Source organism: Colius striatus, chromosome 2 (assembly GCF_028858725.1).
Source record: "Colius striatus isolate bColStr4 chromosome 2, bColStr4.1.hap1, whole genome shotgun sequence".
Taxonomy (NCBI): domain Eukaryota; kingdom Metazoa; phylum Chordata; class Aves; order Coliiformes; family Coliidae; genus Colius; species Colius striatus.
Window position 1 is genome coordinate 109,676,598 of NC_084760.1, and position 27,879 is coordinate 109,704,476.

Below are 27,879 nucleotides of genomic sequence, written 5' to 3' on the forward strand. Positions count from 1 at the left end.
CACTTGCAAATAAAAAGTGTAACACCTGGTAACCTGCCAGTTGCTTTCTTTCTGGGGAGGAAGATGTGAAGAAATGTCAGTAGCAATTGCTTTCTGAATGGGTCGGAACATCCTCTCACTGGCACCACAATTACACAACCTTTGCAGGAGCCCCTTGCAGACATATGCAATCACAACTGCAGGTCTGCCTCTGTTGTTATCTGTTTTTTGCCTTTCTGCCTCCTTCTTGGTCAAACTAGAGGCAAAAACCCAACTGCTGTCTGGGCCTGAGAGTATTTTGCACTCACCATGCCCTGGGCAAAGTAGGGGAGAATCCAGCTTCAGAGCATCACCAGTTGCATGATGACAACCTGAAGCATCTATTACAAAACTGTCAGAAAAAAATCAGACATGGGAATCCCAAGCTGCTTTTGTCATAAGGGGGGCATGAGAGTGATACAGACCCATGGTGCTGAAGGGAACCTAGATGAGTAAATGAGATCCACCTTGGGGCATAAAAGAACAGTGAGAGCTGCTACTGAGAACAGTTTAAGAGCAAGATGCTGCTGTTGTTATTTGACCATTATAGGTGGAAGGAAAATGATGATGTTATTTCCTAAGAGCTACATGAGTAGAATGTCTGTCTTTATCAGGAACTGAAAGAAGCACTTTTCTATAAAGAAGAACAAGAAGTTTTTGTTCCATCTGTTTCTTCATCTAGCAAATAAACACCCTCCAGTTTTCCTCTTAGACTGAAAGAAGTTTGCCACCATTCATGTTGTGCATGCTGCTCTGTATGTACTATGTGTTTACCACACATGTATGGTGTGGGAAATAATGAACCTATCAGCCTGCAATTTAAGTCCTTTTATAATCAATGGTGAGAAAGAGACAGTTCCAGCTGCAGAAACCATTTGAGCTATCTTAAGTTCCTACCATGGGACAGGATTCCTTCCCATGTAGACATGTCTTGCTCTCTCTCTCTGGACTATGGAGACAGGGTCTAGATGGCTAACTTGGATCTAGATGTGTCAGATTAGGCAGAGAAAACAGCCAATGCCTGTTACACTCACTACCTTTTGCACTGACAGGGACATCTCATTGATCCCTCATGATGCCCCTTGGACTGTCATAGCCTCATAGCCTCATAGCCTCAGCTTTTCATTTCATCCTCTTTGGGCAAATGCTGTTACTTTGTGTTGTGTTTGAACAGCACCCTGAACAATAAAGGTTCAATCTGTGCACCTTCATCAAACCACACATCTTGCCACACACAAAACTGATTATAACCATCATCCCACAAAATTAAAGTACAGTCATCTCATGCTTCTGTGATTCCAGTGTTGGGATACAGATGCTAGTGTAAATGGCAGGATGAAGGGCAAGAATGGAAACACATGTCATAGGTCAAAAACCATGGCAGTGCTGGTCAGCATGTCTTGACAGCAGTGACTGTTGCTGAGTTCTATCGTCCAAGACTCTGAGCCTCCATTCCCAAGGCTGTCCCTCAGTGAAGCAACTCCCCTAGAGATGTTTCCCTTGGTTGCCCTAAGGCAGCAACCTAGAAGAGAGTCCCTGCTTCTCCCCTCTGCAATTGTGGCACAAACTTCTACCTGAAGCACAGGCTCTGCAGCATTTGGGTGGGGGAGGAGAGCAGGAGTTATTAATCTTCAGATGCAATAGTTCTCTTATCCTTGTCTGGCCCACGAGCTTCCCTGTTTCCACTTTCTGATGAATTTTGGTGACATTTCACAAATCTGTGTTGGGCTGTATGTCATCCTGTTCTGGGCTGCCTCAGGTTTTTGTCCGAATGTGGGAAGTGAAAGCAGAGGCACCGCTTTGTATTTAGACCATAACCACATTATTGTGAATGGATCTTCTCCCATTTGCAAACACGCCATGCAGTAAGGACGCAGCACCACAACAGCAAGGCCACATGTGCAGGAGGCAGTGTGCTGAGAGGTGTGCATGTGCAGATAGCTGGAACGAGAAGGGCAGATGTGCAGGGGGAGATCTTCTGTGTACTCCTCCCAAGAGGAAAAAATGGTCCCTCTTGGTTACAGGAGACCACAGACTTACTTTAAACCTGAGCTTGCTAAAACCACTTGTACACCAGTAAGCATCGTTCCTCTCAGCAATCCTGAGCTGCAGGCTGTGACAGCTCTGGAAGAAATGGATGACCTGTAAAATCTAGGGAACCACTGAGTTCTCTTTATTTCATGACAGGGCTCACAAGTAGGTGGCAGCTATACAAGATTTAGAAATCCAGGATTGAAAGGGACTACCATAAAGATTTCTTCAGGCTTCATGAACATTTGTGTCATACAAGCCTTTAGTCACTTTGTTTCTCTGCTCTTAATCTGCCAAAGGAGGACAGGAACACTACCTTTCTTCCACCTCCTCTCCTTTGTCCATTGCAACCCCTGTGTTCCTGGGGTGAATGGCAGCCTCTTCCCAGAAATACTCAAGAGCAATGGAGAGCATCTTTTTGGGCACATTCTTTGGTACCACTGGGATGTCACCCTGGTCCTGGCCTCCAGCCTCCTTTACTCTATAATCATGGAGATGATCCCCTACTGTCTATGCACCACATTTTCTTCAGAATAAGCAAGAGGTGAGACATCTCACTCCTCTGAAACACCATGAGATCAGGGGTAAGAGGCCCTTCAGTCCTTCACCTACCCTTTAGTCAACAGCAAGCTGAGGAGACTCTCTGACAGTATCTGTGGCTGTCAGAGCAGGGTCCAGATGACAAATTAGCTGTAACTTGATGATAAAACTGCTTTCACTGACAGAAAGTCCCTATGGTACAGGAGAGGGCCAAGTGCTGCCGTGTCAGATCCTGTTACTAACCTTGCACATCCTCTGCCAATACTAAAAGAGGGCCATGCTCTTTTGGAACAGCCCTGGTCACTTCCCTTGCACCACTCCATTAAAAGTTTCTGAATCTTACAAATTTCCAGAAGAAAATTCTGTTCAGATTGCATAAAACTCCAGGTTCCCAAGGTACTTCCCAAGAGATCTTATTAACATTTACAAATATCTGAAGGGTGGGTGTCAGGAGGTTGGGACATCCCTTTTTTCTTTAGTAGCTAGCAACAGGACAAGGAGTAATGGGATGAAGCTGGAACACAAAAAGTTCCACTTAAACATAAGAACAAACTATTTCACTGTGAGGGTGAGGAACAGGCTGCCCAGAGGGATTGTGGAGTCTCCTTCCTTGGAGGTCTTCAAGACCCGCCTGGACATGTTCCTATGCGACCTGATCTAGGTGATGCTGCTTCTGCAGGGGGGTTGGACTGGATGATCTCTAAAGGTCCCTTCCAAACTTACCATTCTATGATTCTAAGCTGGAAGGGAAAAGAGCTGCACTGAAATAAACAGTGGGAAAGTCAAGCTAGACAGACACAATGTCAACCACTTATACTTGTCAGACTTACCAGTACTGGACCACTTTCCTGTCTTTTGTTACAAAGTAGTGAAATGAAAGTTAAATTCAGTGGGTGAATTTTAATTGCAACATCTTTCTCTGTGATGTCAGTTTATGGATACGTTGAGCCTCAAAGAAAAACAAACCCATAAACTGCAGAAGTAACTGCCCTTCTTCCCCTCTTGCAAAACGTGTTCCGGGTAATCATGAGGAAAATAATGTGCCTAATGAGAAATTCATTTCCAGGAAAAAAAATCTCAGGCTGGATGGGCCAAAGATAAGAAAAACTGCATAGTGTGGAGGTGAAACATCATCACAGAAAACTGTATGGCAGCTGCATATCTCAATGCAGAAATAAAAATGTGCTAGAAAACATCATCTGGGTTGTGATGAGATGTACTCAAAAAATTTTAAATAAGATAGATAAGAATATTATTTACATGTATCTTAAGCCCATTCCTTATGCAGTCATTTCAAATCCAGAATGAGACAAGGATCTTAGGAAAAAAAACCCATCTGTGTAGTCATATGCCCAGAGACATTTTGAGAGCACGTGGAATCAAAGCAGATAACATAGGTTTGTCCATGCAACCATAAAGCAGACACTTCCCAGTTCAGCTCATCAATCAAGCTAATTTTCTTTCTTCAATGGCATTTCCCAAGTCTTTCCTAGAAGGCAACCAGAGATGCCTTTACTGCTTTGTTGTGCACGCACATGCATCCTTTGACTCTAGATTTTGTTGTTTGTGAGCCTAAAAGTTGGGGTTCCCAAGCCCCAGGAATGGAGAATTAGCTATGTTTATAAATCTGCATGGAAGAAAAGTGGCAATTCAGCTTAAGCCAAATCCAGGGAGATGGCCATAACTGGACAGCATTCCCACCAGAATAATAGATTCTCATTCCTCTTGTGTTTGAGATAACAGTGTCCAAAAACAGGAGGAAAAAAAGGATCAGTGAAAATTGGTAAAGATAGCCTACAGATACAGTTCAAGAGATGCTTTTTCTCCCTGTTCATCTTGTTCAGAGCAAGTATGATGCATAGATTTTTCTCACTAACTTCAGGTAGCTCTACAGAAACCCTCAGACCCTTCTAGCCTGCCTCCTCTTTTGACAGTTTTGACTGTGGCTTTGGATCTGTCTCCCAAAGAACAAATAGAAAACTAGACATAAACAGCTGAGCAGCTGAAGGAAGATTCTTTCTTCTTGTCACTTTTTCTGTCTGCCTTCCACAGGGGTCTGTGACCTACATGCTACCGCTGCTCTCAGCTGTGGGCACTCTGCACTAGTTGGATAACATGGGGGTGATCAGAGCTACTTGCTCCTCACTGAGCACTCCTTTTTATCTGCACAACTTCTGCATATCATCATATGTAACTTTCAGTAGTATCTGTATTTCTTATTCCACCCATATAACATATAACCCTCTTTTCTCTAGTAGCTAGCAACAGGACAAGGGGTGATGGGATGAAGCTGGAACACAAAAAGTTCCACTTAAACATAAGAAAAAACTATTTCCCTGTTGAGGTGAGGGAGCCCTGGCACAGGCTGCCCAGAGGGGTTGTGGAGTCTCCTTCCTTGGAGGTCTTCGAGACCTGCCTGGACATGTTCCTATGCGACCTGATCTAGGTGATGCTGCTTCTGCAGGGGGTTGGACTAGATGATCTCTAAAGGTCCCTTCCAACCCTACCATTCTATGATTCTATGATTCTATGATAACATTTTCCATATAACATCCATATCCATATAACATCAGGCCACGGTCTGAAAAGAGAAAATGTCAGATAAAAAGGGTAGAATACCACATCTGCATAGGTGTTAAAAAACTCTTTCTCTCTCTGCTAATAATTACTTAATATGTTTGTCTCCTTAAAGACGTCAGTCAAATGTCCTTGCCACAAGCCCTCCCACTATAGACCAGCTGAAGGGCTTGAACCCTTGTAGGGACTTTGTAGGGACTGAGTCAAAAATCAAGTCTTGTTGGCTTGTACTATGTGAAGGCTGCTACCAAATATAAGAATGCATATTCGCATCCGAGGAGTCAGCCAGCTTCTCACCAGCATCTCTGTCAATTGCTGCCTCCCCATCTCATGGGCCCAGGAGTAACATGTGCCACAGTACAGGTGGAAGTTGTGCAGGTTCAGCTGATTAACCATCTCCCTCCTCCCTACTCTGTTGCAGACAATTTGACAGCTGTCAGGTGTTCTCAGTATGGCGGCTGATGTTGCTGGATTGGTACTGATGAGAACATTGCCTTAATTGTTCCTGCAATTAGTTATTATTTGGACAGGCCAGCAAGTGTTCCCAAAGGCCACCCAAGCTTAAGAAGGCCTTTGACAATGTGTGGTACTTTCTACTTCCTTAAAAGCTGAGTGGGCTTCAAGAAAATAATGCACAGGGTTTTTTGCATCATTCTCTATCTTTCCATGTACTGAACAGTAAAGGCATTGAGAAAGTTTGTGGGTCACTCAGATGAAAGATTTTAAGATTCACGTGTAGCAAAACCAGGAATCACAATCAGTTCCCCATAAAATGTTCTCAGCATCCTTTTACAGAGAGCTATGGTCAGCAGGTACACTGAAGATTTGTTACTGGCTGGTCTTGAGTTGAAATGTAACCATTCCCCTAAGGTGTTGAGAAGTGTAAGTGTAAATGCACTCTCCCATAGGACACGGTTAGCAGGAATCAGGTTAACCAGCATTAATAGGATGAGGCCCAGTGACAACTGGGTAGTCCATAGTAGAAATCATGTATGTCATATGTGAGCATTGTTGTCCATAATAAGCTGATAAAACAGGATGATTTCTCAGTTTTCTTTATACTTTTGTTATTATTGCATATTTTCTGGGCAAATCCAAACCCTTCCTGAATTCCTACAAGACCTTTGCAGTATTTGTATTTTATACTTTGCATTATAATACTAGTTCTTAAAGAAAACAGTACCTTCCTCATTTCCCTGTGGCCATGCATATCACTTTTAATGCATATTGTGGTTTAACCCCAGCCAGCATCTAAGTGCTACGAAGCCACTCACTTGCTCCTGCCACACAGTGGGATGGGGAGGAGGAGAATCAGGAAAAAAAAAGTAGAACTTGTGGGTTGGGACAAAAACATTTTGAGACTTAAAATAAAATAATAATAATTAATAATGAGTGTAATGAAATGAAATATAACAAAAAGAGAGAGAAATAAAACCCAAGTGATGCCAAATGCAATTTCTCACCACCCAGTGACCGATGTCCAAGCAGAGATATGTCCCACCAACTCCTCCCAGTTTATATGCTGGGCATGACATTCTCTGGCATGGAATAGCCCTTTGGCTAGTTTGGGTCAGCTGTCCTGGCCACATTCCCTCACAGCTTCTTGTACACCCCCAGCCCAGTTGCTGTCAGAGCAGGGTGAGCAGCAGAAAAGGCCCTGACGTTGTGCAAGCGCTGCTTGGCAATAACCAAAACACCCCTGTGGTATCAACTTGCTTTTCAGCATAAACCCCAAAACCAGACCTGTACCAGCTACTAGGAAGAAAACTAACTCTGTCCTAGATGAAACCAGGACAGTGCATCAGGTTTGTGGAGGAGGAACAGCTTCTGCCCATGCACAAGATTATTAGCACATCAAAGTCCTGTTAAAGGTTTATACGGCATGGATGACACTACGGCGAAGGTGTGCCAAAGGATTTCAGTGATCCAGTATCCCTTTACAATAAATGGAATTACACTAGAAGAAACATCTCACTGTGGGCTCACAAGCTAGTCCAAGGAGGTGTTAATTCTGAGCAGAGCTCCGCTAGAGACACAATGAAATCTCTTCATTCATAAGCTTTTGGCTGGTAGTAGATCTTTCAATCATGCTAATCATACTAATTTTTTTAGAGATGAATCATGGACTAAAAGTTGATTCAAATACTATTTGTAGCAACTCATCTCTGAATCCCAGCTTTGGAGCATTCCTGTTCAATATTTTTGTGACAAATCAAGACCTAGATGCTGATTCCTATCCCTTTTCTTTCTGTGTCCACAGACCTGGCATTCCTGGCAAGCACTCTGATATTAAATCCATCCTCTGAGATTATCAGATGTAGTCTAGGTCATGCTTTTACTATTATTTTTCTGTAGAAATTATTTAGGGAATGCATCATATAGACACTCTGTACCTCCTTTCCTCAGTGTTGAAAATAAAAGGAATCACAAGGAAGAGCACTACAGAAGCATAGATCAGTTTTGTCTCAGCCATGCTGAGGGCACAGCAGTCATGAAGAAGAGCAAACTAAAAGAAGTTACACTTCATACTGCCAGAGCCTGCCTGCCCTCTCCCTAAGATGCATCTCACATAAAATTTGCCAAGGCAAATATTTCCTATTTAAAATCAGGTTGGATAGATGATTACAAAGGCAATAGGTACTTAAGTATCTTTAAGGATTTGGTCATTGACTCTACTTCCTCACCAGAGTCTTCAGTGGTATCTCCTCAGTGCAATGCTGCCTGCAGCCACCAAGCCCATCTCCAGCCTTCTCCTGCCCACATAGCACAGAAGTCGTGGCAAAGGAGACAAAATCCCACAAATGGGCAAAGGCTGTTTCTACCTCCTCTTTTCTTCTAAGAAACAGACCTGGGTAGTACCTTGACTGTATGAAGTGTAGCCCTTATGCACATCATTGTGAAAAAGTCTGTGGTTTCTAATGGAAATTCCCCATTTTGAGGACAGAAATGTTTACTAAAAGTGACAGGGTGTTTAATGATAGCAGGCTTTCATAGCTATTCTCTCTTAAAGGCACAATCTGACACCAAAACCCTGGGATTTTTTCCCCCCACTTTTGGTATCACTTGTCCCTGTTTATTTTATTTTAAATCAGAATAGTAGCATTTAATACCCAGGGTACAAAGAGAGTTGTACTGTAGGAATTGGGTCCTTTTCAGTTATACTTACATGGATACAGAAACAGGGAAGGCATTTTTTTTGGCGGGAAGATTCATTTGTGAAAGTAGTGGTATCTTACACATTGAGAAAAAGAGAACCTACATTTTAGGGAACAAAAACTAGGATCTGCTAAGCAATAAAGAGAAGGAAAAAAAAGAGAGAGAAGGAAGAGAAAAAAACCACCATGGTGTCAGGTCTGACTGCAGTTTCCTTTTAGAAGATTACCGCTGGGTAAGAAATTAAACAACTACTTTCAAGTTGATGAAAGTTGTTTGCTTTTTTGTTTTCTTCAATCAGTCCAACATAATTCAGCATTTAGAAACTAAACTGGAAGATACAGGCATCTTTTCTTTCCTTAGTTTCATTCCAATCAGTTTATCTACACAGAATACTGGCCAAACCCCAGCCAAAATTCGCTAAGGTAAGCTAAGCAAAAATCACTGATTCACCAAGGAGAGGGTATTGTTCCCATTTGTTATTGGATTCTTCCCCTACCGTTAAAAGTGAGTAATCTTTGGGGTACAAAATGGGTCTTTGTCTCTTGACCAGGTGCTCCAGTGTACTGAAAATAGAAGAGGGGAATTTCAAACTCTGAAGTGACACATAAGCCCAAATGACATTGCGTTTCATTTGCTTATGATGAAAGTAGAGGAAAGGAACCAAGCTATTAATTACAAGGATAAAGCAGTGATTTCTTTATTGGTTCCAAAGCTATTCAGTTCACATATCAACAAAATGTTCAACTAAGTCCTTGTCTATGCTCTTTGCTGAAAAGTGATGAACTGAATCAAGTCTGATATACTCAACAATTTAGTGTTTATGCAGATGATGTCACGCTGGTGGAAAGGGATGTTCTCTGGCTTGCCATTAAGATGTAGAGCAATGTCTACCTTCACACTCACATCCCTCCAGTCACCATCATAAACTTATGAATATTGATACCTTTAGCACTTCTTGCATTTTGAACATACAAGTCCTTCTATGTTTTGACAGCCCTCCAGATGTATTTGATGACAGAGGCACACCTTGGCACAGGCCTTGCCAACAGATACAATCAGCTGGCCAGATAACCACCTTCCACCCTCTACTTCCTCATCGTTGTACCTCAAAACTTGAATGCAGTCACCAACATTTTATCTGAAAATCTGAATTTGTTATTCTGGGAGCAGTGAGTACCAACCATGTGAGATTTGCTGCAGGCTTGTGTCCTTTGTGCCCTCATCCACCTCCCCGCAAAGACCTTGATCCCCACCATTATATGCTATTTCCATCAGGCACACCACAGCTAGCCCCCAGCAACAGGCACAGTGACTGAGTGGCCGTGATGCGTGTGCTGATTAGCAACTCAAGACTGTTTAATGATGTTTTCTCAGTCCCACCCTACTAATTTCCAAAATGCTTGGAGGAAATTCACTGGCTTGAGGAAGAGTTGCTCACTTGCCTGTTGTGACTGAAATTAATACAGAGACTAAAAGTTACTGGGGGTGATAGAGGTGTAAATAACACCTGGGAAAAAAAGTTCAGTCACAGAAGCCTTGCCTGCAAGCCTAAGATTAATAGCATACAAAGGACTAAATCAAGTCATACAAAGGACTAGTTAAATCTGGTAAAAGTTCTGCATGCCTAAAGGCAAAAAAAATGTCAGAGGGAAGTAATAATTAGAGGACAAAGAATATTGTGTGAGAGAAGTTAGACATCAATGTCTTAGAGGTGATAGCTGTGGTCTGGAGGTTTCTGAGGAGCTGCAACTGAGGCCTCTTAACCCCATGCAGAATTAGACCCTTTTTGCTAAGGGATCTTGCAAACTTTCTTTCCAAGCAGGCTAAGAATGTCCTTAGGAGCTTGAAGGTATGCAGGGGTTGCATGACTGCAGTGCCTTCCCAAGCTCACCTTGAAGGAAGTATCTCCTCAAAGAACATGTAGACATTGTGTGACACCACATCCCGCTGTCTGCCTGATGTTTAAAGCGTAGCCTCTGCTGTGACCATGCTGGAGTCCCCATGTCAGATTGCTTCCCAGAAGTCAGGCAAAGAGAGTGGAGTTCATGCTCAGAAACATTTTTCTTACAGAGTCTAGATAAAATGTTTAATTCGTTCATTCACCATATAGAATGGTTATTTCATTGTGACATTGTCATACTTCCTTCTGACAGTAAGTATTTGATCTGCCCAGAAGGTGACTTGTCCCATTTTGATGTGGTAAGTGCAGCTGCAAAGATCTTGAGGGACATAAGTAATACCCAGAATATAACAGATTGTCTTCATGGACAGTGTGTTTTAATACCTTCAATTGTTAAAGATTTGCCACTAAGGCTGAAATTAAGATCTTCCCTTTGCTACACAGCACGTAGGAGACAGGAGATGCAACAGCTGCCAAAGTCTTTATGGGGTTCTCCTGTACATATCACCTTTCAGTAAAAGATACCAAAGCAGTTTATGCAGTGCAGTGACCTTTTCTTTTTTGGCACATCATTCAAACTGAGGCAGAAGTAAGGTAAGCTACCTTTCAGATAGATGTTGTGTGGAAAATTAAAGGGCAAAACAAAACATCTCCTGGAGTTCACCTACAAAACCCTGAGGCAAAGATGCAATTGCTTTGTTTTGGTTAGTCTGAAAATTCCCTAATAGGGGGATTACTGAGTGCTGTAGGCTTCATGAGTAAGCCTGTTCAATTTTAATGGATGGCTTTTTCTGTGCTCATGACATTCGTTAGGATTTTTCCTTTAAGGTCAGTACATAAATATTATCTGCATTGTTTACTCATGTCAGCCTCACCATTCTGACAGGTTTATGTTGCAGCACATTCTCATGCAAAGAAAAATGTGGGAATGCTTGGTTCTGGAAGCACACAGAAATATTGCAGGGAGGAGGGACAAGCACTGGGATATAATACAGGCCTCTCAAATTCCTCTTTTAGCACATCTTGCTCTCCTAAAATCGCACAGACAGGAGTCAATTACAGTGACATTCTGTATTTCAGTGACTGAGTTTAGCAAATGTTTTCACTGAGCAGAGCATTGGAGGTGACTAATTTAGAGCTATAATAATTCCAGAGGATTATGTTTGAAAAATACACTCTGGAGATCTGTGTATAAAGCACTAAGAATAGTCACTTTGCCTTGTTACCTACAAAAAGGAGGTAAGACACCCTTCAAAATGTACCAGTATTTTAGGTTTGGCATAACTTACAGGATAATGAGTGTTCATTTTTACTCTCTGAATACTAAGTTCAATTAAGTTACACGAACACAGGATTGGCTGATGCTGTTGCACAAGCAATACTAAGACTCTCTGTAGCATTATGGTCTTTGATTTAAACAAATGTTACAGCAGACGCTGGGCTGAATGTCTTTTGGCTTAGCATTTTTACACCTTATGGTGCCTAAAGGTAAGAGGACTCAATCTCTCTTTAAAAAAGACCCTTCTTGATGTAGTTCTGGGGTAGCTATCTTATCTCACCATGTAACCATGTAACTGATTATTGCCCCCAGAAAAAATCAGAGCATTTCTTCTCAACTTGTCCTTAAATTGAAGACAGGAATTTCTTTTCAGCCCAAGGAAGGAGTTTGCACCTCTATCAGTTGGCTTGGTTAAAGATATATCCTCCCCTCACAAACTTTCTGGCTAATACTAAATAAGGCAGTTCACAACTGTGAGACCACACACAGCGACTGTTTTCAGAGAGAAAAATCCCAAAGAAACGTACTCATCTGATAAATGACAGAAAAGGTAAAGCTCAAACACAGCACAAACAAACCTTTAAAAGGAAGTGAAAAGGCAGAATAAAATCTTCTGTTCAAGCCACAGCCACCACTGGGCAGTAGAGAAACTGACATGGTGGCATGTAGGTACCTGCTCTGCATACTCCTTGCTGTCATCTCTGTGCAGTGACTTCAGATCTGAAAGCAAAGGGAGCATTCAGAGAAGGCACAAAGCTGGAACAAGCACTGCAGCCATAAGAGCACCTGGTCTGCATGGCAGAAGTAGCAATTAATGGCCAACTTTGCAGCCACAGGCCTGAATGGAACAGCATGGCCTTCAAGCCAAGCTCTCTCCATCAATGAGCCGATATAGCTGAACTCAATCTCAAAAGCCATTTTCCTTCCCCTCACCCCACTCTCACTACCAGGTGATCCCAGTTCCTGCTTGCTCTGGGCAGTGGGAAATCCTCTCTTATTCCTGTTTTGGAAGAGTCATCGTGCCTTTTTAAATGTGGAGCTGAGGATGCGACCACCCTGATTGGAGACTGCACAGCCCTCGGTCACTGCAGTTGTGCCGGTGCTGGAGGCCGGCTTGCCCTGTCCCATGGCACTGTGGCATGGGGCAGGCACCTCTGCTCTCCATGTGTCCCCTCCACAGCAGCAGTAGTGACAGTCCCCATTTGACCAGAGACCTCGTGGTGCCCTGCAGCAGAAGGCAGAGCCCGTGCCATAAAAAGCATTTATTTGCTTTCTGACATCCTCATAAGGTAGTTGTGCTTTGAAATGGGATGGCAATACGAAAGTGGAGTGTTTATATAAAACACTAACAGGGCAGCTGTTGCTAGCAGCAACAATATGGCAATCACCAGCTAATATGGAGATGTTTGTTTCAAATTTATCATCTTGATTTTGATGGGTGGCCAAAACTTCAGAGAAGAACATTTTATTTTGCTGCATGTGCATGTACATGCACAAGGACAGGGCATGACAGCAAATAACTCTCCCAAACTTAGGGGTCAAATGTGCTTGGGGAAGTTTAACTGTAGCCAGCAGAGTTGCACTTGGGAAGATTCACTTTGACTGATGCTGCTTTTGTCTGGAGGATGGAGTCCAGATGTGTGGTCATAAAAGTTCCCACTCATAGTTAACGAGTCCTCATGGTGATGAGGATCTGACAGTTCTGTTTATTACTTAGGAAGCAGGTACAACACGGGAATGACAAACTCACAAGGGCATCGCTGTGATGAAGAGTTTGGTGATACTCTCATCACACAGGACGTCAACTGGAGGCAAATGATGGGGAAATTCCAACTACTTCTGATTGCTCCTCCTGGGTGCCTATGGTGACAGCTGTGAGCACTTGCTGTGCCTGGAGCAGCTCCTGCTGTACCTGGGAAGTTGCAAGGTCTCACCACTCCTAAGCCTGTCTTTCTTTTCTAGTTTTTGTATCAATGGGACACATACACAATGAAACTCAAAATTACACTTGGGTCAAGCTTGCTCGATCTTATTCCAGACTGGCTCCTAGGCAGTCTGCAGATCATATTTTGTGTGAAAGTAAGGTGACTTATGGCTGAAAATCACATGCAAGTTAGTAACCAATGTGAAATCCAAGTTGTCTCTGGTTTCCACTGATTCTCCTTTTGAAATGTGAGATCATTTTGATGCTGAAATTCAAAGCAAAACACAGGAAGCAGAAGAAACACAAGCCTTCATCCACCAAAATTGAAAAAAACCCCATTTGTACTAATCCTGAATAGCAAAATCAAGACTCACACCTCTCTGGATTCAGTAAGAAACGTAATCTGTCCCTGAGAGCAAATGAACTTGTCAGAAAAGCACCATCTCAGCTTCTGGTTTGTGAATGGACAACAGAAAGAAGCAAAATAAGTGAGAAACCTGCTGGAGTAACGGAAAAAGTGAGTAGCATCTCACTTTTCAATGCTTTTTGAGTACCTTCGACCAGAAATCTTGAAAAGAATAGAATTCAGAGTCAATTGCATGTGTTCTCTGGTATCTTGTTGTTTATTGCAAGCAAGCAAAAATGTAGGTCTGCAACTGCTCTGTCAGGAATGATGGGCAACTTCAATTCCCCAACATCTTTGTGCTTGCCACCTTGGGGAGCCCAAGAAATGAGTGGTTGCCAAGCACTGCTGAGATACAACAGCAGGCTGAATTCAGATACAGCTGAACACCAGCACAGACCCTATGGCCTATATACACCCATCCTCCACAACTGAAAAACCATCCATTGGAACCAGACAAGTGAAAAACTTCAGAGCCGCCAACGTAGCCTTTGAGGAGAGCACCCATGAAAGAATAAAAGACTTAACCTGCAAAGCAAATGAAACTGAAATAGTGTCATGGGAAGGATACCTTGGGCTGTATTTACAGTATGGTTTGTGATTTGTAGCTTTTTCCTCTGCGGTACTAACGCAGCGTGTAGCAAGGTAGCGCAATCTAGCCCACACTGCAATCCAAACTTGGTATTTAGTTAAGGACAGAGATCAGCTGAACAGAGCTGGGAAAAACTGACAGTGGGTTTCACTTTGCAAAGGCAGGGTTAGCGTGAGCCAAGGTCTCACCTGACTGAAACTGCAGTTCAGCACCAGCTGGGTTGATGGATCTCATTCTGAACTATTATAGGTGGGAGGTAGGAACTGATCTGATCAAAGCTCAGGCTGCTCTCTTTTCTGTGATCCAAGCCCAAACCTCGCCTTATGCATTCAACAACACGCTCTGGAGAGTGGCAGGAAATTAGAGCCGCCTGAGGAAGATGTGTAGAAATGTGACCTGTTCTCAGCAACCCACACACTACTCTGTTGTTTGAGTCCATGGACAGATCATGGAGAGCTTTCTGTTCCCAAAAAAATTGCCCAACCCAACAGCTCTCTCTCTGACTTTGGCCTAACTGCCTTTCTTATTTTGGTAAATGTTCCTGTTGTACCCCAGGAGACCGCAGTTGTGCCAGCGAACACAGAACTGGAATGTAACCCCTTTTCCACACAAAGAGGCACTGATGAGGGCTCTTTCTGCTCTATATGGGCTTGAAAGAGTCACTGCTCCAGGCCTGTCCAACTGTACCCTTATCACAGCTACACTCCTGCTGTGTCCCTGCTGGTACAACAGGGCAAAGGTGGGTTTCACGATTAATTTACACACTCCCTCATTTCTAAGAGCCATCATGTCAAACATTTGCCAAAGTAGTAGAAACAAACAAAAGTGAGCTGTGTCTGGGGTTTTCCCATTTGTGGTTTAATAAGGAGAGAAGAAAACAAGACTTTTCCAGCCACAGCAGAATTGTTCTTTTATGTTCTTTTATTTACTACGAGCTCCTGATTCCTTTCTCCTCCAAACTGATGCTGCCCCTTCATTGTTACAGTCTGAAGTCCTCCACTGAGCCACAATATAAAAGGAAAGAGGAGAAAATGCCTAGCTGTGCTGTAGCTCACAGAAAGGGGGAAATTGCCATTTGGTCTGCATCGGCAGCAAGTGCCATATAAGCCCTCTTTCCAAAAACTGGCTGGGCAAGGTGTTTGGAGTGGATTACAAAAGCAGCCATGGTTTGAGAGGGCAAAGGGGCTGTCTGTGCCCAGATGGAAGCAAAGGTATCAGTCTGATATCCTAGCTTCTGTAAGAAAAATGCTTCACATTTCAAGGAGCAATTGCAGTCCCAAGAGGTCTGGATCTACCCAGGGACAGCTGCTGTGTGGGACCAGTGAATGCAAAGCACTTCAGAAGAAACCTGATGTACAGAAGGGGAACAGTGCCTACACAGGCTAGGCCTACAAAACTCTTGTAAGTCCACCCCCGACACACACCCTGATCTTTGTGTAAACATCTCCATGTTTTTGAATGAGAGCACATTCACATGGGAGGAACACAACATCTGCAAACAACTCCAGCTGTGCCCAAGCCATCTGCTCTCTATTCTGCTCACCGTAGCATGACCACTGTGGTACAACAAACATATTGCTCTAATGCGTCGTGATGCAAGATCTGTACCAAACTGAGAGGCAGATCGCAGCAAAGGCTCTGAGTCTGCAAAGCAGAGTTGGGTGGTAGAGAGGGAATTGATCTCTTCAGGGAGAGAAGCAACTATTCATATGAGACCTTTGTTTTTAAATATCCCATATGACAGGCCTTTTCTGTTAAATATTCAGTGTGGAGATCAGCTTTGGGAGATACATCTATGTATTTACACACTGGTAGAGGAAGCTGTGAAGCTGCTCTGGCTGGTAGGTATGAGAGCAGCTCACACTGTGCTGGCCCTCCTGTCCTCACTCAAGTGGCACAGCAACTCTTCCATCCTCAGGACTCTCCACGCAGCTCTGCAGTGCTTGATGGGGCCCAGCACGTGCTTGCTTACTGCTTTGCATAAATACAGCCAAAAGTCTTTCCATGTGGCCATACAATCACTCCACCAAGCCATAGCTTTTTAAGATGCCTGCTATTCGATGGGACATGTTTGTTTGTAGTGAAATAAGTTGCTTTAAAGTCATTTTGGCACAAATTATTTGTGATGCACACCATAAAAGAGCTATTTAAAAAAAGGGGGGAAAAGTAGTATCAGCAGGGTAAATGGCAAATCAAATTGTTTTCCATATGGGCAGGCAGGCAGGCAGGCCTATACACATACCTTCCATGTATCATGGCCATTATATCCCCATAACTGTTAGGAGATGGGAACTAATTAGGTAGAGATACAGCAGTGTGTGCCAACAGACAGTCTGGTGATACGCTATCAATACAACACTCATTACTGTATCTTTTCCTCCTGGGAAATTCAAAGCATTATGCCCTGTGTACAGCTGTGCCCTATTTGTAACCTAAGCTTCTGGCCTGGCTAATCACCACCCATTATACTCCCATTTTGTTCATGAGTCACACAGTTTCCAGATCAAACCCTGTGTCTTAATCATGCGACATACTGAGCTCAGAAATACATCTGCGTACAGTGCTGGAAGTGAGGGTGAGGCATAGGTCCCCTAAACCTCAGAGATACTTACCAAACAGATATGTTTAAATACACATTTCCCAGACATACCGAAAAACAGATGCCTCTTGTCCAGGAATCCTGCTGGGACTATGAGCAGGAGTGCTGCAGCTGCCAGGGATCCTTGGAAGAAATTGTCTGGAGAGCACGATGCAGGTGTGACAGTATTTCTGCAAGAACGTGCATCGGGCCATGGAATTTCATAGGGAAATGACAGATCTCACGGGACTGATAGTTACCAAAAACGCAGTTACAGAGTAAAAGATCAGTGGTAAATGCACAGAGCTGGAGTAATTGATTGAGAGTCCTGTCGAGTTTCAGCCCTAAACCAGTCTACAGACCAGTGTCTTTACATGAGCATGGAAATGATGGGCGTCAGGAGGACTTGAAAGGTCATCTAGAGAATCTTCCCCCACGAAAGCACAGCATTTCTCATTTTGCCCTTCTGGACACACCTCTGCCTAACCAGAAGTGAGTTTTGCACCTTGGAGTTGTGCCAGAATCAAGTCAAGGTTGCCTGTCTGTTTCATGTGACAAGCAGGATTGATACTACAGGGTCTGATGTGGTTAAGTAAAGAATGGCTTTCAGGGTGAACTCAGCAGTAAGGTGCAAGGAGTTGTTCTAAGACAGAGCCTCACCCCTTGCACATGCAAAACAAGAGCACCTACTGGGGGAAGCAGGAGAGAGACCACAGTGTTATAAGTGTGCTTTCCACCTAAATCCACTGCTCATACACTTCCAACTCTTTGACTCTCAGCCTTAGCTCCACTTTTTCACTGGATCGAAAGACTGGTACCTGGAACACCAGATTGTAATTTGCCTCTGCCAATGAATCTGTAAAACTAATATAATGCATTTAACACCAAACACTGATTAATTTTCATAATGGCTTAATGGAGTGAGTACTGTCATCCTTATGTTCCTGATGTGCCCAGGATGGGAGGAGTCAGCAACAGACCCTGAAGAGGTACAGGGACAGTAGAGGTAGACCTCCTCCGGATTTCTTGATCTTTTCAGATGAATGAATCTTTATTACTTGGACACATGATTCTTACTAAGAGACATTTTAAGTAAGACTTTTTATTACATATTGTCATATATTACTAAATAATTACATAACACCCCTTCTTCTATAGAAGTCCAGTGCTTAGGCTCTCGAGAACTAGTTGGCACTGGCAAAGTGTGTGACTTACATCTGTTTGCAGAGAGTAAACTGTTGCCCCTAGCTTTCAAAAAAAATATACAAAAACATTTCTCTGAATCTTGGCCATTCCACTCCTCCATCTTCTTAACTGTTCTTTGTATAACTTGATTTGGTGGTGTAATCTTTAAACTGCAAAGCCTAAGGTCTCTGATTAGTCAAAGGACAGACTGTACTCACTGCCTTTTACGAAGCTGCCCACACTGCAGCCCCCTCTGCACATCCCACCTCACGCTGGTGATGCTAGATGGAACCTTTACCTGGTGAGTATCTCATCTTTTCCATCCATAACAGCTACATGGGTATCTGGGTTTTTTTTTTCTCTTTAAGGGGAAAAAAAACCCATCTCCTCTAAAAGGAAAGAGGAAGCCAGAAATTTCATCACGTCTCAGTCCTGCCCCATGATGCTTCTTCCTGTCTGTGAATTTCCACCTGCCCCTTCTGGGTATATAAAGCTGCACACGTGGGGTAGAACTGTTTAGTTGCCTGCCTGCGTCCAAAGGATTAGTAGCAGTGGGGTGGTGATGCTGTTTCTCCTTTCCTCTGCAGTTCAAGAGAGGTGAAGGAGCTCTGGCTGGACTCATTCCTTGGGTAAGTACTGCCTGGGATAAAAAGCGTTGCGTCGTGGCTGAAGTTGGTGGAGTGCTCCAGATGCAGCTGTACAGAGATGTGCAAAAATAGAGACAGGGGAGAGGTGAGCCCACTGTTAAGTGCAGCTTGTGGGCAGAGCTGACAGGCTTGCTTAGCCTTGTATTTGTAGATTAACAGCCATATGTAGTTGTCACCACTTGCTCATTTTTTTTTGCATGGATTGAAAATGGAAAGCTGCTTTTTTTCTGCTTTAATCAAGAGGCAGACAGGATGGCAAGGCTGAGTGCCTTCCAGAGATGGGCTTTAAGATTGTCTTGTGTGGGCTGTCTTGCTGGTTCAGGATCATACTTGAATGATAGATTGGCTTGCAGGGGAGAAAGACAAGAAGGGTGCAGTTTTCCAAAGCTCTTCCTTTGTCCATTCCCTGTTCAATAAATAGGCAAACAAAAGGACCGAAGGAAACCAGAGTGTCCAGAGCTCCCCCGATCAAACTCCTCATGAAAGTGTTAAGCAACTGTAATACTGTAAGTGCCTTTATTGTTTCAGCTCTGTCAGCAGAGTGATTTTGAAAAGCTTTGATTTATAAACCGTAGCGTTCAAATACTCACACAGCGTCTTTGTTTTCCTGCCTAGTCAAAGACGCTAAATGCTGGGAACATGGAGAGTCTGATTGAGTGCCAGTCAGAGGTAAGCAGCCACTGCATTTCCCCCAGTCCTTCTTGGGTACTGATGTGAGATACCTTAGCACAGTGTGGGTAGCCCATGTAGGAGCTGCCAGCTGCCTGCTGTTACTCACAAGTGGGCAGAGCCCTTCAAAGGAAACTCAGTGCAGCATCGTGCAGCTGGACTTGGGCATGACTGTGAGCAGCCAGCGCACTCCTCGGGCTCCCCAGGAGCTTTGCTCAGGAATCTATCAGGCTCCAAAGCCAACGAGGCTCCCTAGAGGAAGGAAATGTCTAATAACGGGGAGGGGGAGATAAAAAAGAGCAAGCTGTGTCTGGCTGTGGCTTTTTTGGATCAGAAGAGTGGTCTGAAAGAGCACGGGGTTGTGACCTGCTGGGCAGGTCTGGGGTGGCTGGCTTTGTGGATTACCACAAACCTGTCTCTTGGGCAGTTGAGGCAATGCCACTCCTGGACCAAGGCGCCTCTTCAGCAGGTGTTGGGCTTGCTCTGGTTATTCCCCAGAGCCTCCCACAGATTCCTGAGGAGCTGCAGCCACTTGCTGGTGACCCTCACTGCTGATGGCAGCTCTGTAACCCTAACACGCTTCTTTCAGGCTGATGCCAAGAAATGTGCCCCGCTGATCCCAGCAGAGACTGAAGGTGGACTTTGCCACTCAACTGGTGAGTTTTAAAAACAAACTGAGGAACTGCCTTCTTATATAATGCTTGTAAGATGGTGCTTCTGCAAAACCACCCAAAATCTCCTGCAGTCCTCAGCCCCAGCCAGGAGATGGCTTAAGCCCTGGCGTGCCACTCGCAAATGACTTCTTTCCCTTACACTCTGTGGCAGAGGTGACAGTGGTCTTGTATGCTTGGTCCCTGGTCCTCAGAACCACATTTCATTGTGTTCCCTGATAGTGATGGGAAGCAAATGTGCTCCTTTCTTACTCGAACATCACCACTAAGGTGTGGTGCTGCAAGCAAGTACCGCGCACCGCTACCAGCGGTTGCACGCCGGAGCGATTCAATCCTCTTGACAACAGCAACAGCACTTGTTTTTCTCACCATGCAAAACCTTAGAGCTTGTAAACAACCCAGAAGAGACTATTAGCAGGGCAGGGTCAGATTTGGAGCAGACCATCACATCAGGCCATTTTTTTCAGGAGTATCAGAATGTTTGGTGACTTTCTCAGAGGTTTTTAACCCCTCCTTACCAAGGGCTTGTGCTGAGCTACTGAAAGAGTTCATGGGAATTTTTCATCTGCATAAGACGACTTCATTTTGGAAAAGAAGGCAAGTCCTTTATAGGAAATTTGCAGAAGAAAACTCCTTTGGAAAGCTTTCTAGCAAACAGGTCCTTTTCTCATTGTTTCTGAATAGAAGAAAAAAGCAACACCTCATCCTAATGCAACTGTCATCTTCAAATTCCTAGTGTGCCCTCCTCCTTAAGATGCAGAAGCAAAACCTATGCTAGAAGATTTCTGACTTTGAAAACAATGAGGTCCTACTGTGGTGCTCCCATCCTCTGGAGCATGTGTCACCTTCTACTGGCTGGCTGGCAGGCATCATCAGAGCTGGCTCTGAAGCTGGAAGTGCTGGAGCTGCATGTTTTCATTTCAGCCTGTGAAAAAGGCTGAAAAGCAGGAGCCCTCAGTTCCCCTCTTGCCCTGTGGCCGGGGCAGACCACATAATGAGAACTTGTTGTTGCCAGCTGCCCAAGTGACATATCTGCTTAGATAGTTATCACAGAAACCACTGCAATATCAAAAATCTCTATAAATGTTGTTACTTCTGTGCCTTCTATGTTCCCCCTCTCTAAGAAACAGCAATGAGAATGTTAAAAAAAAACAACCTCAGAACAGGAAAGGTGGTGTCTTTAGAGGGATGGTCACAGTTTTACAGTTTAGGCCGTTGTTTCCTTAGCAACCACTTAGTTGTCTTTCAGTTTCTCCCTGTTTAGTTCAAGTTGTTTCAACATACGTCTCTGCACCGCACATAGATGAGAGGCTGCATAGCTCTGGGTTGGGATTTTAACTCTTTTTTCTTTCCTTTTGCTTGCAGCAGACAGAATAAAGAAAAGAAAGAAGGTGATATCGCAGTCATTCACTCTCAGACGAAGCTCTGCCAGTGGGAATTCCCAAGGGCATCTAGTCTCGGGTGCCAAAATCGCTCTGTTTGGACAGCCTCTCGCAATTATCTGTGGGGAAGACGACACACTTCCCCAACCAATCCAGGTAAGCAAGCCTGGTGCTAACCTCTGGCTTCCAGAGTGAGGCAGGATCCCTGGGACTGCAGCACCCAGGAGATTTTGGTGTTTCTCATCCACACACATTTGTGATAAGCTCATGGCCCATCCCAGACACAGAAAGGGTCAGGTCTGACGGTTGTTTCTGGCCTACCCAACTTTCACTGAAAGTTTAAGTGGAGACAACACAGGACCAGGAATAGGAGATGATGTGCTCCTATGATTCTACAGAAGTTATTTAAATTAATCTTTCAGCAGCATAAACATCCAAGGATTTATGTTCTTCCTTGAAGAAAATCTTTGAGCTACAGACTGCCACCGACAAACACCTAAACGCTATCTTCTGGATAAAAACTGCCTTGTGATAGTTCTCCCACTGATGGCTTTCCAATAGTAAGGATTTGAACTGAGACTTAGGCCATCCTTCATTTCCTTCTGGAATGAAACCAGAATGATTCCACTGAAGTCAGTGGAATTCAGCAGTCCAAAAAGAGAGTGGGTTGGGAGAAAATCAGGTTATTGCCTATTGTCTTGGAGTAAGACTTAGTGTACTGACCTAATTAGAGCACAGTGTACCTCTAGACAATTTGTCTTCTGTTTCTAAAGAAATGTTGCTTCCTTCACCCAAATAACTGTTCTCCCATTCTGGTATGTTTGTTTTGGGTTTTTTTCCTGCAGGATCTCCTAGTTATATTGTATATGAAAGGACCCTCCACTGAAGGGATATTCAGAAAAGCTGCCAATGAGAAAGCACGAAAGGAGTTGAAAGAAGACCTAAACAAAGGCAGGACTGTTGATTTGAAAAGCAAATCTGTGCACCTGTTGGCAGTGGTCCTGAAGGTGAGCTCCTCTGACCTGCAGCAGTGGGAGGACGTTGCTAATCTGCACAGACCCACTTCAGTGCCCAGAGCTGACTGAGGCTGGACTCCATGCTAAATCCAGAGCAAAGGCAGACTAAATGTTTCAGGCTTAGGAAAGTCTGGCATTTTCCTTTTCCACCTTAATTCCATTCTTACTTCCCACCTTATGGGTGAAGGAAAAGCAGCAAAGAGCTGGGTCCTGTTAATACCCCTGTGCAAGTGTATTTGGCATGTACTTGGTCAGGTAGCTCAAGCCAACCTGCCTCCTAGTGAGCCCATGTCACAGTGATACTCCCTTTGTGCTCAAGGGCAGTGTCTAAAGCCTCCTTTAAATCTCTTGTCCTTTCAGGACTTCCTCAGAAATATTCCCTCCAGACTTCTGTTGGCTGACCTCTATGAGAAGTGGATGCAAGCTCTTGAGAAGCCAAACAAGCAGGAAAAAATTGAAGAATTGAAAGAGTAAGTTTTGCAACTAGGAAGTTTTGCAACCAGCCTCAGTGTGACAGGGTGGCTGGTAGAGGACAATGCCGTCTCTCAAAATTAAGAGTCTCATTTAAAAGCCTGTCATTTGTATCAGCTTTCTACTGCTCCGTGGGGTTTGGTTTAGAGGGCTTTAGCAGCAGCACTTCCTATAGTAACTTCCTCTATGAAATAGCTAGCATAGGAAGAGGAGAGAGTAGGTTTAGGTTAGATATATGGAAGGAGTTCTTCACTGTAAGGATGATGAGACATTGGAACAGGTTGCCCAGATAAGCCACGGATGCCTCATTCCTGTAAGTGTTCAAGGCCAAATTGGATGAGGTTTAAGCAGCCTGGTCTAGTGGAAGGTGTCCCTGCCCATGGCAACAGGGGTGAATTAGATGAACTTTAAGGTCCCTTTCAATCTAAACCATTCTATGACTCTATGAGAGAGGCTGCAGTGTCTCAGCTAATGTAATCTTAGAGCTGTGGGACAGACACTGAGAGGAAGCCTTCACATCTGCTGGCAGTGAAGTTGGGCACATGGAGACCACTACCATGTTTGGCTTCTTGAAAGGAGCAGGTCTGGCTGACTGGGAGTGCTTTGAAAGCTGAACAGCACAAGCACAGGCTTCCATGTGTCTTCAGGAAGCCTCCAGTGACATCTCCTGCCATCATCTCCTCTGCTCAAGGACATGGACTGCTGTAACACTTGCCTTTCAGTCAAAATCTTGTCATTCACAGTCTTATAATTAACCATGTGCTCAGCTGCCATTGGAGATGACTGAATGACACTTCTGCTAAGCAGTGAAAAAGCTCTTTCTTCGTTCTGGAGGAAGCAGCATCTCTCTGAGTTTAATTGAGACTTGCTCAAGTAAAGTAGTGGCCTCTGCACCATGAACTAACTTCACATTCTGCTTGTGTTCATGCAGGGTGGCTGACAAACTGCCCAGACCAAACCTCGTCTTGCTCAAGCACCTGCTCTCTCTGCTCCAGCACATCAGCCAAAGTGCTGAGTCCAACAGGATGGACTCCAGCAACCTGGCTATCTGCGTGGGCCCAAATATGCTGAGCCCACAGACAGACACCACCTTCCCACTGGAAGTGCAGAAGGAGATGAATGACAAGGTGTGTGTGAACTCACCAAGCAGCCCCTCGCTTTGGGGCAGCTCAGAGCCATCCATAGAGATCCCACTGCTGTTGCAAAAGTGAATCAAATCAGCACCCCTGTGTACCAAGGTGCCCCTCAGCTCAGGTGCCTGCAATGTGATGGGCTGTCCCTCTTCTCACCTCCTCTGAGTAGAGGGAGCAGTTGCCCTGCAGCCCTACATCATGTCACAGCCCCTCACCCCTTTGCATGCAGAAGGCTGGGGGCACCCAGAGGGCATTGCACCCGCAGGCCCTTCAGACAGCCAGGCTGTGGCTGTGGCTGAGGCTGTGGCTGATGGTGTTCTGCCTGTATCAAGGCAGATCGATGCATCTGCAGCATCAGGCCTCATCCTGCAGAGTGGACTCACCCTCTGCCTTTAAGTTAGGATTTTGGCAGAAGCCACTCAGCTCAGTGCTGCCCTTCATACAAAGACAGCAGGCAGGGAAGACTGTTCAATCTGTTTTCAGCCCTTTTGACTAAACCAGACTGTTTTCTGTGTGCAGGTGACAGTGTTGGTGGAGTTCCTCATAAACAACTGCTCGGAAATATTTGGGGATGACACTGCCTTCCCTGCCTGTGCCTCGGCTGAGGAGTCACCAGAGCACACAGACAGCTCCACAGGTATGGGAACAGCCTGGGGATGTCACAGACTGGGGCTGCTGGGCTAAGATCAGTTGTAGATGACTCAAGACATTGTTGCAGTGTCTTCAGATGGTCAGTGAAAACTGACAAGTGCTTTTTCCCCACAGAACAACTATGTGCTGCTCAACAAAATGACTCTGCCTATGACAGCCCAGATCCTGAAGCTGAAGGCAGCCCCTGCACCTCTCAGATGGAGCAGCCCAAAGGAAGGAGCACTAGTGTTAGCAGGAGATACCCAACACACATCTCCGCACCTTCGCTGACTCATTTCAGAAATGCCATCAGCACAATGGACCGGAGGTACTCCGAGCCAGACCTGTCCTTCCAGAACCGCTTTGAATGCAGGATAAGGAATCAGAAGCTAAACAAAAGTGAGGACAACTTTCCAGTTCAGCAGAAGCAGCTGGGGTTGGAGGCACTAGAGAAACGCCTTGCAATCTTACCTTCACAATTATCCACTGACTCTCTACCCAAAACATCCTCCAGTTGCTCCCTGGAGAGCTCTGATGGATCAGTCTTCACCAGCTCCCCAGTAGTTTCGCCCTCTAGTCCCAAAAGAACCTTTTTAAATAGGCCTCAGTCCTTTTGCACCAAGGCCACTGAAGACTGCAATACACCCAACAGAGAGATCAAAAAGCATTCCATGTCGTTCTCTTTTGCAAACCACAGGAAAACACTAATAAAAACCCAGAGCTGGGGCCCTGGAAAGAACGTGGGTTTTCAGAGAGACAGTTACACAAAGAAAGAAGATCAGTTCTCCTGCAGAGTTGTCCAGGGGAGCAGCCTGGATAATGACAAACCATTGCCTGTGGCCTATCAGCAAAGGCCTCGTTTCAGGTCAGCTGATGAAGTGTTCAGAGAGGTAGACCAGAGGAATCCTAGAAGACCACCTTCTTACGAAGAGGCAACTAAAAACTGTCTGTCCACTGAAGTTCCCTTCCACAATCTCACGGTTCAAACAATGAGATTAAAGGTGTCAAAGCAGGATGCTTTGCTGCCTCATCCATGCAGCAGCTCTGCACAGGACACAGCCTATATGGCTCTAAGGGATCTACCCAGTGGCAGAATTTCTGCAACGAAGGATCCTGACGTGGAAACTGAAAGCCTCAGCGTCACGGTGGGAATAAACTCCCGTGTGAGTTTGCCCGTGACTCCGGGAGTCTACCGATTGAGAGCCATGTCTGAATCCTGTCAAAAGAATAAACTGGAGTATTTGGCTCGGAGGTGCAGCCAGCCAGTTTTTGAGGTAGACCAGATCCAGTATGCTAAGGAATCCTATGTCTAAAAAGTCTCTTCCTTCTCTTCGTGCCATACAAAGTAAATATTGTAACAACAGATATCAGTTGTAAGATTTTACTTTCAAGAGACCAAGAATAAGCTAGCTATGCATGAACATTTTTTTTTTCCTTGAGGGTCTCCTGAACTGTCATCTCAACATGTCACATTCTTTCACCCCAAGAAGTGTGTGTGGGGGGAAAGACCTGTGTATTATTATGTAAAAATGTAAGTGGATATGCTGTACATAACCCGTTTGTGTGGGGAAAATAGTTAGCAGTTGACAAATAGCGTTGTATATGTATACCCAAAAGGACAATTAAAAGGTTGGCAGGTCCAAAACCTGTCTCACCTTCCTTTTTTTCCTGTACAGTCACAGACTCCATGTCATTTGTCATGTGTGTGTGCCAGGCTGATGCAGTGTTTTGTTGATTTTCTGCATTAACAAGTGGGATGGTAGTTACCCTAACTAAGGAAGAGCTGTTCCATCACCAAGGCCACTTCAGCACCCTTCCATAAACCCCCTGTACCTGCTGCCATTCCCTCTTCCTGCTTGCTGGTGATGGGAATGATCCAACCACTAACCAGCATTAGTGTTGTATATTGAGCCTGGGTTTAGAGCCACCGAAGTCCTACAAGGTCATTATGGGAAATAAACCTTATGTGACCTGAGATGCTTTTAGTCTAAATAAACTGGACAGGCTAAGAAGAAACAAAGAGTAACTTCAGGTTTGCTTTTATAATGGGGAAAAAACAATCCAATCAAACCACAAAAATTCCTGTAAGGAAAGAGCCTGGGTTCCAGCTTTAAATAGTTAAAGCTACAGGTCATTTAAAAGGGGGAAAAAAAGACAAAAAAGAAAATACCAGGCAGTGTCCTCATAACCTTGTAAAAATGACTGGAAGTGCAATGTATTTTTACATGTAGGAATTTGTTTTGGTTAGCACTTGCCCCCCCTTTTATGGCTCAGCATAGCCTTGAACCAGGAGCAGGGAGATTTTTGTTTTTCTCCTGTGTAACTTCACTACAATAAACATTTTTCTGCATGAATGCTAAACTTTCCATTGTCTGTCTTTAAAACATCCAAGCCCTACATGTACTGTACCTACTTTTATCCTATTCTACAGGTATTACAGGTCTACTTGAAGGCCATTGCATATCTAAGTAGTGGAAAGGAATGTAACTGACCAGCACTATTACTACTATTGTTGTAAGAGGCTGGAGGCTCGATTTGGGGAACAAATCCTTCTCTGTCAGAAAAACGACTGACTGCCATGTAACAGCAGTTATCAGTGAGGTAGAGAGGGAGCTACAAAGACCCCAATGCTGCTCCAAAAGTGGAGCAGATGAGAAAATAGCATACTAGCATCTCAGGTGTGATGTTTTTCCAGATGCAGATGTCCACAGGACACAGAGAAAAGGGAAGAAGAGCACCTGACCTGACAGGAAAAACGATGTGAGAAGGACCATACTGGTAAGCTGCAACTAGAAAAATGCCACCTCATTCAGCCCTGTAAGCAGTGGCACTCTGCTTCCAAGCAAGCTGAAGGAGAGAACTCAGCTGCAAGCTGCAAAAAGTGCTTGCCATTCTCTAGAATCTGCAGCTCTTGAGCAGCACATTTGGATCTTTTTGCAGATCAAAGCTTTTGATCTGCAAAATCACAGAATAGATGGGGCTTGAGATGCTCCTGTCCAACCCACCTGCTCAGGGAGAGTCAGCTGGAGCAGTACCAGAACCATGGTTCAGACCCATGTCCAAACAGCTTTGGAGTA

General features: G+C 44.4%; 1 protein-coding gene across 2 annotated transcripts in view; it reads left to right on the forward strand.

The window, feature by feature from the left end:
• The window catches only part of TAGAP (T cell activation RhoGTPase activating protein), a 43,989-nt gene extending 17,512 nt beyond the window's left edge, over window positions 1-26,477 (forward strand). Inside the window, exons 2-11 of one of the 2 annotated variants that reach the window (XM_010208046.2) lie at window positions 18,771-18,812; window positions 19,252-19,336; window positions 19,446-19,499; window positions 20,089-20,155; window positions 21,536-21,708; window positions 22,398-22,559; window positions 22,929-23,038; window positions 23,971-24,166; window positions 24,692-24,809; window positions 24,938-26,477. In XM_010208046.2, the coding sequence (XP_010206348.2) occupies window positions 19,310-19,336; window positions 19,446-19,499; window positions 20,089-20,155; window positions 21,536-21,708; window positions 22,398-22,559; window positions 22,929-23,038; window positions 23,971-24,166; window positions 24,692-24,809; window positions 24,938-26,115 (2,085 nt within the window). In that variant the 5' untranslated portion in view covers window positions 18,771-18,812; window positions 19,252-19,309 and the 3' untranslated portion in view covers window positions 26,116-26,477. Of the gene's footprint in view, window positions 1-18,723; window positions 18,813-19,251; window positions 19,337-19,445; window positions 19,500-20,088; window positions 20,156-21,535; window positions 21,709-22,397; window positions 22,560-22,928; window positions 23,039-23,970; window positions 24,167-24,691; window positions 24,810-24,937 lie in introns of those variants that run through there. The other variant, XM_010208048.2, reaches the window with a different exon arrangement.
• The last annotated feature ends 1,402 nt before the right edge of the window (window positions 26,478-27,879 follow it).